Source organism: Nelumbo lutea, chromosome 1 (assembly GCF_056320005.1).
Source record: "Nelumbo lutea isolate HS-2025 chromosome 1, American lotus-T2T, whole genome shotgun sequence".
NCBI classification, from domain to species: Eukaryota; Viridiplantae; Streptophyta; class Magnoliopsida; order Proteales; family Nelumbonaceae; genus Nelumbo; species Nelumbo lutea.
The window spans coordinates 156,404,313-156,417,533 of NC_142684.1; the positions used below are offsets into that span (position 1 = coordinate 156,404,313).

General features: G+C 37.7%; 1 protein-coding gene across 5 annotated transcripts in view; it reads right to left on the reverse strand.

Annotated features, from left to right (window-relative positions):
• LOC148878577 (RNI-like superfamily protein) overlaps positions 1-11,040 on the reverse strand; it is a 113,648-nt gene extending 102,608 nt beyond the window's left edge. For 3 of the 5 annotated variants that reach the window (XR_016102954.1, XR_016102968.1, XM_088956867.1), the window contains exons 1-6: positions 10,769-11,039; positions 9,847-9,934; positions 9,533-9,659; positions 5,116-5,184; positions 4,870-5,037; positions 4,688-4,761 (exon numbers count right to left, since the gene is read on the reverse strand). Coding sequence is in view for 2 of the 5 variants with exons in the window: in XM_088956867.1 (XP_088812993.1) it covers positions 4,688-4,761; positions 4,870-5,037; positions 5,116-5,184; positions 9,533-9,659; positions 9,847-9,910 (502 nt within the window). In the remaining 3 variants the exon portion in view is untranslated. Of the gene's footprint in view, positions 1-4,687; positions 4,762-4,869; positions 5,038-5,115; positions 5,185-9,532; positions 9,660-9,846; positions 9,935-10,768 lie in introns of all 5 variants that reach the window. The other 2 variants (XR_016102977.1, XM_088956874.1) reach the window with 1 other exon arrangement.
• Positions 11,041-13,221: the final 2,181 nt, after the last annotated feature.

The following is a 13,221-nucleotide window of genomic DNA, read 5'->3' on the forward strand; positions in this document are numbered from 1 at the left end:
GAGTTGTTTTCACAAGCCGTCCAGGTGATTCTTGAGAAGGATCAAGTTCTTTTGGAAGAACACTGCTGATTCTGCTCCACCCTGCACTGCACCATCTTCAGTGGGAGCAGATTTTGGATCCTTCCTTGGGCGTGAATACCTCCATTGGGAGATACTACTTCTCTGTATCAGGTATTATCTCTCCCTACTCCTTTTGGTTCAGATCTGGTTCAGTTTATGGTTCAAGAATGATCCTTGAAATATGATTTTCTAAATAGGGAATTCGATTCCCAATTGAAGGGAGAGAAAATTTTTTTGAAATTCGCCCCCTTATTCCGCAATCTTTGGGCGTCCATGTGATGGATTTCCTATCCCTTCACACTTCCCAACAAAAAGCTTGTACTTTTGGAGGGATCGGTTTAGTCCAAATTTCTCTCACTGGGAAGTTCACCCCCACAGGATAAATATGAGTGAGCAAACCAAAGAAAGATGCATAGGAAAATAAACCATCAGAAGTTGGTGACCAAACTCTACAATCAGCTATAGGTTGGTCCAAGTAGACTCTCTCAAGTGTTGAAATCAACAGCACTAGAGACTCACACTCATTTTCCCTCAACCCTCTTCTAAAGCCAAAATCCCAAGAGATCCCTGACTTTGAAAGCACACCAAACCTAGCAACAAGTTTGTTTTTATAGTTTGATAAAGAGTAGAGGTCTGGGAAGTTGAACATAAGAGGCACATCCCCAACCCAAAGATCTTCCCAGAATAAAACTTTGTTGCCACAACCAACATCAAACCTGATAAATTGAAGAAAGGTTGGATATACCTCAAAGATTGCCTTCCAAGGAGAGGATGGAGCTGCATCGTGGGCTAATTTTGCATCCCAGTCGTTATCTTCTTCACCATGTAAGCTTTTAATGACCCTATGCCACAGCCTTTCTTCCTCACAAGGGAATCTCCACAGCCATTTCCCTAGAAGGGCCTTGCTTCTCTTTATTAGGTTCCCTATACCTAATACATCATGATCCTTAGGGTAACAAACTTGCTCCCATTTCACTAAATGATCTTTCTTTTCATCACCTGGTTCCCACAAAAAGTTTCTCATGATCTTCTCCAATTTCATAGCTATTTTCACCGAGATCTTAAAGGTGGAAAGGAAATAAGTGGGTAGGTTTGCAAGGGTTGACTTTATCAAGGTGATTCTTCCCCCCAAGGAAATATAATTTCTCTTCCACATTGCCAACTTCTTCGTGAACCTCTCTACCACCGGTTTCCGAAAGCTTTCAGCTTTCGGATTCCCACCCAAGAGAATACCTAAGTATTCCAGAGGCCAATTTTTCACTTCACAACCTAGCAGATTTGCCATGGCTTGGATGTCCCCCCCCCCCCGCCTTCAATGTTGATTCCGGCTACATAGCTTTTTCCCCAATTGACTTTCAATTTGGAGGCCTGTTGAAATCCATCCACCAATCTTTTCAGATTCCTTAAACTGGCTTCATCACAGCTTTCACAGAAAATAATTGTCATCAGCAAATTGCAAATGAAACACCACCACTTCTGATCTACCCATCCTCCAACCTTTAAACTAGTTTTCTTGATCAGCCTTGGTGAATTGTCTACTCAAAACCTCAGCCACAAAGGTGAATAAGAATGGAAATAAGGGGTCACTCTATCTTAGTCCTCTTTTAGCCTGGAAGAAATCCTTTGCTACCCCATTCATCATAATAGAAAAATGTGTTGAGCTAATACATTCTTTAATCCACATCCTCCATCTTTCACCTAGCCCCATCTTTTCCATTAAATTCAACAGGAAGGACCAATCCACCATATCATAAGCTTTTTCAAGGTCCAATTTACAAATCAAACCTTTGCCATCTTGTTTTCTCTTAGCTGCCACACACTCATTTGCCACTAAGATTTGATCCACAATTTGTCTCCCCTCTACAAAAGCTCTTGGGTTCTGAAAGATAATATAGGGCAGTATAGTCTTCAACCTACCAGCCAGGACTTTAGCAATGATTTTATACAAGATACCCACTAGACTTATCGGTTTGTAATCCTTTGGGGTTTTGGCCTCCTTGGCACTAAAGCAATAAAAGTTGCATTTTCTCCAGGGGATAATTTTCTTTCTTGATAGAACTCCACAAATACATCCATTAATTCATCTTTCAAAATTTCCCAACAATCTTGATAGAAAGCCATTGAAAATCCATCCGGTCCCGGAGCTTTAGACCTATCCATCAAGAATATTGCTTCATGTATCTCCTCAATAGTGAAGGCTCTTTCTAGGGGGTTAACTTCAGATTCTAGCACTCTGTCCCACTGTAAATCTCCCAATTCTGCCATGTTTTCATCAAAGGATGCTAGGATTGACTTAAAATGATCCAAAAAGCATCTTTCAATTTCCTCTTTTGCAATTATCACTCTTCCATAGCACATTTACCTTCTTATTCCCATTCAGCCTAGGCCAAATAGAAAAGATTTTTTCTGTCCCCCCCCCCACCCTCTCCTTACCTCTTCCAGCTCCTCCCACACCTCTCCTCTCTCCCCTTCTGTGTTAGGCCTGTACACACATGACAGTCCCCATTGTCGCTCCCATTCCACTTTCTAAAAGCAAATAGAAATAGAAAATCTCCCCTTCTTTTCCCCAATTTTCCTCAAGCTACTTGAGTCCTACAATACCACCAAACCACCTGATAGACCCAGTGCATCAAGTTCGGCCCACTCCCCTCTATCCGACCCCCAAATCTCCTTCATCATCCTTAACTCAAAATGTTCCAGCTTAGTTTCTTGTATCAAAGCCACATCCGAGTTGTGTTTTCTTAACAAATTCCTCACCACTTCTCTCCTCTTCCTATCTCTCAAACCCCTTATGTTTCAGGAAAGCAACTTCATTCCCCAAGACACCTTCCCCCCTTCAAACTAACCTTTCATTCCTCTTCCGTCAAATCTGCTCTTCTTCCCTCTCCCTCTTGCCCTGTTTCTTTAGAATTCCCCCCACTCGTTCTCTTTTCTTTATCCTCCCTTCTAGCCCTTTCGTACTAATTGATGCCCTTTCTCACCACCTCCTCTCCTCCCAGGAAAAACAGCCCCAAAGATTTAACTACCTCAATCTGTCTTTCCGATAGCTCTGCTATGCCCACCTTCCTCCTCCCTACTTCTGACTCCTGTCCTCCTTCCATCTCTCCACTATCTTCCTGAATGTGAACTCTCTTACCCCTTAAGTCCTCCTCCCCTAACTCTCCCCCTCTCCTCCCCCATTTTCTTTAGTTTTTTTCTTTCTGGTATACACCTTTTCTTTTTCCACCGCTTCTCTCATTCATTTTGTGCCGGACTTCCTCCCTCCTTCGAAAGATCCCACCTTTCCAGTCCCTTCGAACTCAACTCCAGAGATTCCTCCACTTGAAGGAGAGACCGAGACAGGAGGAGTCCCGGGGGATCCAACCAAGGAACTGGGAGAAGTCCTTACCTCATCAGGTTCCCTTGCCTCTACCTGACTATGGCCTCCTACCGTGTTTGGAGTTCCCACAGCCTCGACCGTAGTGATTCATTTGTCCCCAAAGGTTGCTTCCCCATCCATGAATGCCGACTTGTCTGCAGCTGTCTTCTCCGTTTTATCTTCTTTCTCCTTGTCTTTAGTTTTTTCTGCTTTCTCACTTTTGAAGCCTTCCTGTCATTCGCCGCGAGCTTGTCTCCCTTCACTAGTTTCAACTTCCCTCCTTTCGCCACGAGCTGTCATTCCCAGGAGCAGTTTTCTGGTTGATTTGGCAGGAAAGAAACTCAAGGTTCCTTCAAAGCAAAAGCTGTCAAGAAGAGGAAGTGTGGCAGAAAATAGTTGCAAATTGCTATCCTGGCGTCTGCTCATCTATCAAGAAATAGTGTTCCCCTTAGTTCTATCGTTCAGTTTGAATTGTAATTACGAATGGGATAATGGTCTAATGTTTTTTGTATTTCCCACTGTATAGCCTCTGGTTGTACATGGGTCTCTTTTTCTTTTTCTTAATGAATTAATACTTTACCTCTTCTCAAAAAAACATGTATATTATGTGTTATTCAGATTTTCTAATTTTTCCCTTAGTTTTTGTGTTTATGCCCCCTTAGTCATTTTGTCTTACTATCTGTTCCTTTGATTGGTAACAGATCAATACACATGTATAGCTAATAGAAATGAATAGGTAAGGTAACCTATCAAAAAAAAGCATAGGTAAAGTACAAACAGAGAAGCAGGAATGAACAAATTGATACAACAATAAACAGATCCATTTATTTTTGATAAAATTCAGATCTGTATAGGTTTTAGTTTCAGAGTAATGAAGAAAAAGAAAGAGTGAAAGATTAGAAGAAAGAGAAGAGAAAAGAAGGAAGAGAAATAAAGATTGGTTCGAATTAGAGAACTCACTCTCTCTAGTCGGCCAGGTTATTATTTATAGGTTTCTAATCTCAAGCATAAAGACTATTGTGCCCTTATTTATGTTTGAGACACATCACTTAACCAGGATATAACAAATATTACATCATACCTTTAACATAAAGTAAAATGACCACACTACCTCTCTACAGCCGGATCTAACAATTGTTCTCTTTCAAAATAAATTGAAACCACAGGTTACTATCAGAATTGGGAGCAATGCATAGGAACCATATGTAAATGGTTCCATCAAAAGATGGAACCAAAAAATAAATAAATAAATAGGTACTTATATATTACCTGGAATGGTTATTTCACCAATGCATCCATCAAAAGACGGGAGCAATGCTATCTCTGCCGCTTCATATAGACAACTGTTTTTCATGTTAAAACAACAAGAGTATCTGAAAAAAATGACTAGAAGTTGCACAAAAATTAACTCTGCATAGATTTCCTATACTAATTTCAACAAACTAGCATACTTCTGTAAATGTGCTTCCCAATACAGCTGCTGCCAGTCATCATTATAATCTGTTTCAGATCCTTTAATTGGCTGCATTGTCAACTGTTCCATTGATTGGATCTGTGCAACACCCTCAGGCCAACGTGAGTAAAATAATGTCCTCCAAATTGTGTTGAAGTCACCATATCTGTGAATGAGTTCCATGATGAGTGATTTCCAATATAGAGATTCATAGAATGATTTATTAAAAATGCTGAAATTTTACCTTTTACGTTTTCTCCCATCCCTAGAAAAGGCATTAATGGATTCATCACCCCTGCACTGATCGGATGGCCTATTTGCAAAAGGAACAGGATCATAAACCATGAATATATGTAAATAATTCTTAGAAAGGTGGTGCAAACTATTGGAAGTACCATGATACAAGTAGATAAAATAGAATAACAAATCCTAGAGAAAAACTGAAACATGAAGTTCCATAAGAAGTTGCTATGTGTGAGAACTAAATAAAGGAATGGAATAGGGAACATTTTGGAAGAATAGAAGAAAGGAAACTTACCCTAATCTCTCAGATTGAAGAATTGGATGAGGTGGAGGTTGAAAGAAACCTTAATGTGGAAGAAAGGGAATTGAGAAGTTGAAAAAAGATTTGGAGGAAGTACTTAATTAGGGAGGAAATCTGCAAGAGACAAAAATAAAGGCAAAAATGGATCAAGGAAGGGTACGGGAATACAAAAATTTTTCATGCAATGGCCAATAGCAGAAGGCGCAAGAACTTTCTGACTAGGTTGGAGATAAATGGGGAAGTGGTTTCTAGTCAGGACGAGATAGCTAGGATTTTGTAGATCACTTCAAATCCTTTTATAGAAGACCTTTAGGTGAAAGATTGATTGTAGAAGAGTTAGAGTGGCCGTTATTAGAGGAGGTAGCAAGATGGCTAGAAAGAGATTTTGGGGAAGAGGAAATAAAAAAGGCAGTTTTTTCAATGGACAGATCTAAAGCACTAGACCTGGATGAATTTACAATGGCTTTCTATCAGGATTGTTGGGAAGTGGTAAAATGATCTTTTGGAAGTCTTCAAGGAATTCTCAAATACACATATTGTCAGCCCTGGAGTTAATTCAACTTTCTTGGCTCTAATTCCTAAAATATCTGATGCTAGCCAACCCAAGGTTTGATGACCCATTAGTTTGGTGACTAGTATCTATAAAATAATTGCTAAAGTTCTGTCATTGAGGATCAAAGTAGTACTTCCATCCATCTTAGGGGGCAAAAGACACAACCAGAATGTGGGATGTCAATACCTCTTTTTAATTAACTTGTCTCTAATGCCACCATCCAACCATAAAGGACACCTTGGAAGGGATGGGAGTTCCATCTTAATGTTGAGGAAAGGATGAACTGTCCGCATCCCAGCAATCATGATAAAATGCCATAGTGAATCATAGGCCTGAGGCTTTTGATCTATCCATTGAGAATACGGATGCCTTAATCTCTTCCAAGTCAAACCTTCTATCCAGCATCTTTTTTTTTTTAAGAGTAAAATGAAAATTTTATTAAATAAAAATAAAGATACAGTCCAGTAGGTGACACCTATCTTAAAAAACAAAACAACTCTGACCTAAACAACATGAACTGAAACAAAACTGAGACAAATTACAATGACTGAATTTCAAGTACATTCCAGAAATTCTCCCCCAAATCTGTCCTACTAACTTGATCAAAGTCTGGAAGCACCCAGACCCAATTTGCTACTAAATTCCCCACTAGAGCCACCAGAGCTTCAGAATTTTTTTTTTTTTTGTTTTTATCTTCAAAAATCCTTTTGTTTCTTTCATTCCACAGAGTCCAGCTTTTTTTTTTTTTTTTTGATAAAGAAGAAAAATTATTAGAAAACAACCAGCAGATAATACAGAAGGCGACAAAGCATCACACGAAAAACCCAAAATAAACCAACCCACCCCAACTTCCAGACAATCCCTCAAATTATCCTTGCTTTCTTGCTTCCCCCAAGTCTTGGCCAAGAAGAGAAAAGTTCTGCTGTTGGGCAAGGAATACTTCAGCCTTTCCAGCATCTCCTGATAACTCCTATGTACCTCAGGCCAACCTAGGCCCTCAACGTTCCATCTTCCATCTAAAGGCCTTCCATAAGTTTATTTAAAGTGATCCACAAAAGCTATTGCTATGTCCTCCTATTGGGTAATCACCCCATTCTTCAATTCAGGATTGAAACAAAATTCTTTCTTCTCTCATTAGCAATTGCATGAAAAATAAAATTGTGTTGCATCCCCCTTCCTAATCCACCTGACCCTAGACTTTTGCCCCCAACTTATTTCCTCCTACAATAAGATTTCTTGCAATTCTTTTTCCGATCTCAGTCTTTCTTTCTCTCCTCCTCAAATAAAGGATTAAATTCTTCATTTCTATCAATTTATTATATTTGATTGATCACTCTATCCTTTTTCTCCTCCAATCTTCCAAAATGCACTCTGTTCCATTCCTTGATTTTTGCTTTCAATGTTTGAAGTTTCCTGCAAAATCTTACTCCTTGCCATTTTGTTAGCCAAATATTTTCAAACCTAAAAGGGGTACCCCCCCCCCTTACCACCATGAAATAGGCAAATGGACCAATGGTTAGATGTTATTCTTGGCAAATTCTACCCATTCAATCCATTCTAATGCTCCTCCAAATTAGAAGTTACCAGAAATCTATCCAATTTAGAACATATGGGATTCTCCTAAAAGTTTGACCATGTGTATTTTATCTAACCAAAAGGAATTTCTCTTGGTCCCAAGGAATCAAAAAGCAAGTTAAATCTCCTCATACTTGTTGTTATCCTTTGCCTAGAGTTGTTAGATTCATCTAAAAATATGATGATATTAAAGTCTCCACCTAAATACCAAGGTCAACCCCACAAAACTCCAATGTCTGCCAATTCTTCCCACAAAAAAAAAAAAAAAATTCTCTCTATAGGAATTAGGTCCATAAACATTATTCAGCACCCACACAAACCCATCAACAATTTAAGTTTTTCAGCTTGGTTGATACGGTAAAGTTTCCCACCAACTCTTCCAAACACCATTGTATCCTCATGCCACAAAGTTATAATTCCTCCAGAAACACCCCAAGATGGAGCCAAGGTCCACTTTAACTCCTCTTAATCCCCAAAATCTCCTTACCCACCTCCTGAATCATCACAATATCAGACCTTCTCTTCTAAATCTCTTATTTCTCTTCTCTTGGTGGCACTACCCAAACCTCTGACACTCCAATTTATTCAAAAGCCCTATTTCATTACCCTAAAATCCTAATCATGCAGCCTTGAACCCTTTTTCACTATACTTCTCTTATAAGGGCATTTATATGATTATACATATATTTCAGTATTCCCCTCTTAATATAAATCGATCTTAAGGATGGGAATAGACATTTTGGACACTCGCTTTGTTGAGCTGGCTGACAACTTCTGCTACTGTTCTGAGGTTGTTTTTGCAGTAAGTATATACAGAAATAAATTAGGAAATCAATCTGTTCTACTATCCACACAGAATGACTAAATGTTGCTACTATCCCAAACTCCACAATAGTGAAGGCTTCAAGTTAAATGACTTAAATCTAAAAGCTACTTGCCTATGTGAGTCAAGGCCATCACTCTAAAAAGTCCTTACACAAGGACCATGCACCTCTAATGCAGAAAACACTTTTGGCACTAATCCAGAAAAAGAAACACCTTGGCCCAATCAACCAAATGATTTTTTTCCTTCATATTTACCATGCCATAATGGATCTCTTTTAGTTATTTCCAACTTCATCTCAATAGAAGCAGAAATTGTGAATAAATACAAGAAATAAGTACAAACTCTAAAAGCATGGTCAAGTAAACTGAGAGAGTGAGAGTATTGCCTGTCGAAAGTAACCTGCTTTTTTTTGTAACTTCAATATTTTATTTATGTTTGAACTTATAGAAGAGTTATTAATTATTCTGAATAATTATTCAACCTCTATCAAAATATCACAAACCTTAGGCAACAAGACATCCCCAGAGGACAATTCTTATGAGATAAACAGGTATTCTTAGATATGGGCTCCCAATGCAGCAGCATTTCAGAGATGTCCCACACTATTCCTTTTTCATTTTCATATCTATTCAGATACAGAAAATATATAATCATGCTTTTGTATAACCTCACCTCTTGCACAAAGCCTTACTGGACATGGTTTCTGGTGTATATAGCTCTTCGACATACAATACACTTATATTTTACCTTTTGTGTGTGTGTGTGAGAGAGAGAGTATAACTACTAAGTCTGAAGAAAGATGTGGATACACTATAACTAAGACAAAGTTGAGGCTAGGGAGAAAAGAAAAGTTTCTAACTTATTTTGTTTAATCAGTCCATAACTGTGATTGTGTTAGATATATTGTGCAAGAAATTAGAAAACAAGAAATTTGGCCAAATACATAAATCTACAGAAAAAAGTAACCAGTGTTACCAGAAGATAGAACTTATTGGTTACAGATTAAATGTATTTAACATTTAATTAGTGAAGTTTTTGAGCAAATAATGGAGTGTATTTGAAGCAGCCATAGAGATGCAAATGGACTAATTCGATTTTATAAAGTGGACAAGTTTGATGGAAGAATGCAAGTGTAAATGAGAATACTGCAGTTCTTTTTATACGTAGAATCTTGCAAGTTGACTGACATGTCTTCTTGTAACTTTTGCAGTGCCAATGGTGGTAAGCGCATCAATAAGCAATCAATTAAATCCAGTGGCAATTCAAATATGTTGTGCAAAAAATGATCCCCTGAACAAAATTGAACAGTAATTAGTTTGTGAGCATCTGAAATGTTAATCAGGTTCTAATTGAAAATTTTCGGGTAAGCAAGCAGGGTGATTACTGGTTCATCATGGGAACATCAGTAAAATAGGTTTATAAATCCAGAACAATAGAGAAGCAAGCTCATAAGTCCGGAACAAGTATCCAAGTTTACCATAAATAATTTCTTTTATAACTGTCTCCATGCATAACGATAACAAAGCTGGAACCTTTTCCATTTTAGCAACTTCAAAGCTACAATCCTACATCACATTACATAACAATAAGATCACAAAAATAACATATATGATTAACATGTCAATGCAATCAAAACAAATTTGAATTATCAGATATCAAAATCAATGGAAAGACTAATTGTTCAAATTCTAAAGATAAATAATCACATTTCAACATCTATTCACTTCCAAAAGATTGTAACTGACTGTTAAACGTCAATATATATGGGATGCATCAAACTCATATAGTCCTTCCATTGGAGTAGGAATACTCTATTATATTTGGAATACAAAAGCACCAAACCAGACATTTGACGGGGAATAGCTAAATGGCCTCCTAGATCAAAGGTCCAATGGCCAGGTTATCACAATCATTCTAGTCTACAATATTGCTTTGTAGAATCGAAGAAAACATGCCAGCAGTCAATGGAAAGACTAAACAAAAAAAAAAAAAAAAAACAAATCATTAATGAGCTAGTTCTAACTTCTGATCGAAGACCTCCAAAATAGGGGCTAGCTGCTGCACATACGCTACAAGACCCAGAATCGACTGAATCAGTACTTAAGATTTCGTCTTTGTCAAAACCTGTAGTTGCCCAATTTGTAATTGAGAAAATTCTTCATGGAACTACCATATTGTTTGCCAAAGGAGAGACAAAGGGTCTCCTGAAAAAGCTTCACAACTATGTCTACCATTAGAGCAGCTAAGCAAGAGAAACATCACGGGAGGGAAACCCGAAAAAGCAATAATTTATCAAATAGTTACTGAAACAGAACAAAAAGTAGATTTGTCATTCCAGTTATCAAGTATCTCTTCATAATGTTACATCGCAGAACCAGTGATTAGTAATTGGAGCTTACCAACAAAGACCCGCATTTATCTTCCTTCCTTCTCCTTCTAAACCGAAAATTTTGATCAGAGATAAAACGACAGAGTTAATGGTGAGAAATAGAAATACAAAAATTCTGCATTAGGACTAGATTGATATTGATTGGACTCAAGTATAGGCCGGAGCTCCGCCTGTGCCAACACTTAACAGTGATTTAGCTGCGTTTATTTCCGGTGCAAAAATTCCCCCAGGTTCATGAATACAAACTCGTTTTATTTTGCACCGATAAATTTTGTATTCCAGAGTCCAGACTTCATGTTTGGTTGTAATGAGTACAAACACGCACTTCAACCAATGTTTTCAACCCGCGTTGACCCGATCGGTTAAACCGTTTGAATTGTCGTTCAGCCTCTATTCTGGATACGATTCTGGTGAAACCTAATATTGAGTCAAAAACATTGACCTGATAAAACACTATCAGTTGGGCTGGTCATCGGGTCGTGAGTTGTATAGTCACCGGAGAGGCGGAGGCCATAACTTTGCACTTTAATATTTAATTGGGGTGGTGTTTTTTTTTTTTTATTTTGGGTAATTTTTCAAGATATATACATATTAAGTAGACGTGTTCATGGATTGGGTAGTCCGACTTGGCCCATCCTAAGTTGGGTTTGAACACGAGTTTAGGCCCATGGGCTAGGGTCAGACTTGGGCCCAAAACATCAAGCCCAACATTTTTTCAAGTCAGGCTCAGGCTTTCTCAAAAAAACCCAGTTCGAGCCCAAGCTCGACTTGATAACATATTATATTAGCAAAGATATATTTTATATAATAAATATATACATATAATATGTTATTATCTTTTATTTTCTCTTTTTTTCAAGCTATAATGAGATTTTTCATTACTTTTAGCTTTACAATTTTTTAATATAGATGAATTAGTTTTGTATCGAGTAAAAACAAGAAAAAAATAATAATTTTTCCCAATTTTCTAGTCGGGCTTTGAGCTCGGACCTGAACTTCGGTCCTTATATGAGGGTCAAAGTCAAGCTTGGGCCTAAGACCTAGGCCCAATGGTCAGGTCAAACCAGGCTTGGGCTCGGGCATGAATGTTATATGTTAGTATAAAAATAAAGCGCGCGTGCGGCCTAGCCCGTGAACATGTCTAGTCCCCATACACTTTGCCATACTATTTTTGCCAAAAGTCACTATTTTATTAAGGATTTGGCCTAAGTCAATAGTTTGGGAAACAAGTTATTTCAAAACCCGGTTTAGGATTTGTATTGGTTTATTTGTTGGTTGTCTGGTCCAGTTTCAATCATTGAATGAACCTTGGAAGTTGGAAGTAGGACTCTTGGAGATTATTAGGTGTTATTAGACTTGTTCACGAGGTAGGCTTTGCCTCTACATTAATAGAATATGCTCAGGCCCAAGCCTGAGCTCGGCCCAACCATTGGGCCTAGGTCTTGAGCCCGAGCCTGGCCAAAAATTTGAAAAAAAAACAGATTTTTTTCCTTTTTTTCAATTAAAAACTATTTTATATTTATATTAAAAGACCTCAAAACCTTAAAAAAATGAAAGATTTCACTATTACTTGAAAAAAGAGAAGAATAATAAAGAAAAAATACATTATATATATTTTTTATTATGTAAAATATATTTTGATTATATAATACATTATCAAGTCGGGCTTGAACCCAGCCCAAAAAGGTCAGGCACAATGTTTTAGTTCCAAGCTTGAGCCTGTGGGCTTGAAATCTTGTCCAAGGATGACTTAGGTCGGGCCAAGCCGAGTTGACCCATCGGGCTATATTATATATGTGATAATTATATAATAATATATATAAAATTTTGTTTTCAATTTTATTATACTATTTTATTTAATTATTGTATATATAAACAATTATATACATCAAAATTCATATAAAATAAAATTTTAAACATTTTTTTTCAAATTCTTTTAGAATAGACCTCTCATAGCTTAGCTTGATCTGCAACCCAACTTGGTCCAAGGCTCGGCCCACAGCATGACATGGCATAACATAGGCCTGCATGGGCCATATTGAGCAGACCCCCCAAATTATCCCAACGGAGGGAGGCACAACCCGCGAGCACGACACAACACAACCAATTTACACCTCTAGTCTATTACCCGAATAGTCAAGTGCCAACTAGGATCAACTATTCCATAAACCAACTCCCCGACAGTCAATTTGGCGAAGATCTCATATTAGCATTTGGCAAATTTCCCAAGCATGAATTTCTTGTCTTTACCTCCACACCTTGATTTGGCAAGTCCTAAAATGACTATGTTTGGTTTGATAGAAAAGAAGGGAAACGAGGAAAAGTGAATATTTCAACAAATTCCAAATTACATATTTACAACATGAGGGTCCACAATATAGGCTCAGTTTGAGAAAAGTACAAATACAAATATATACTATGCAAATATATAGAAAATAATACAAAATATAAGATTTTACATTA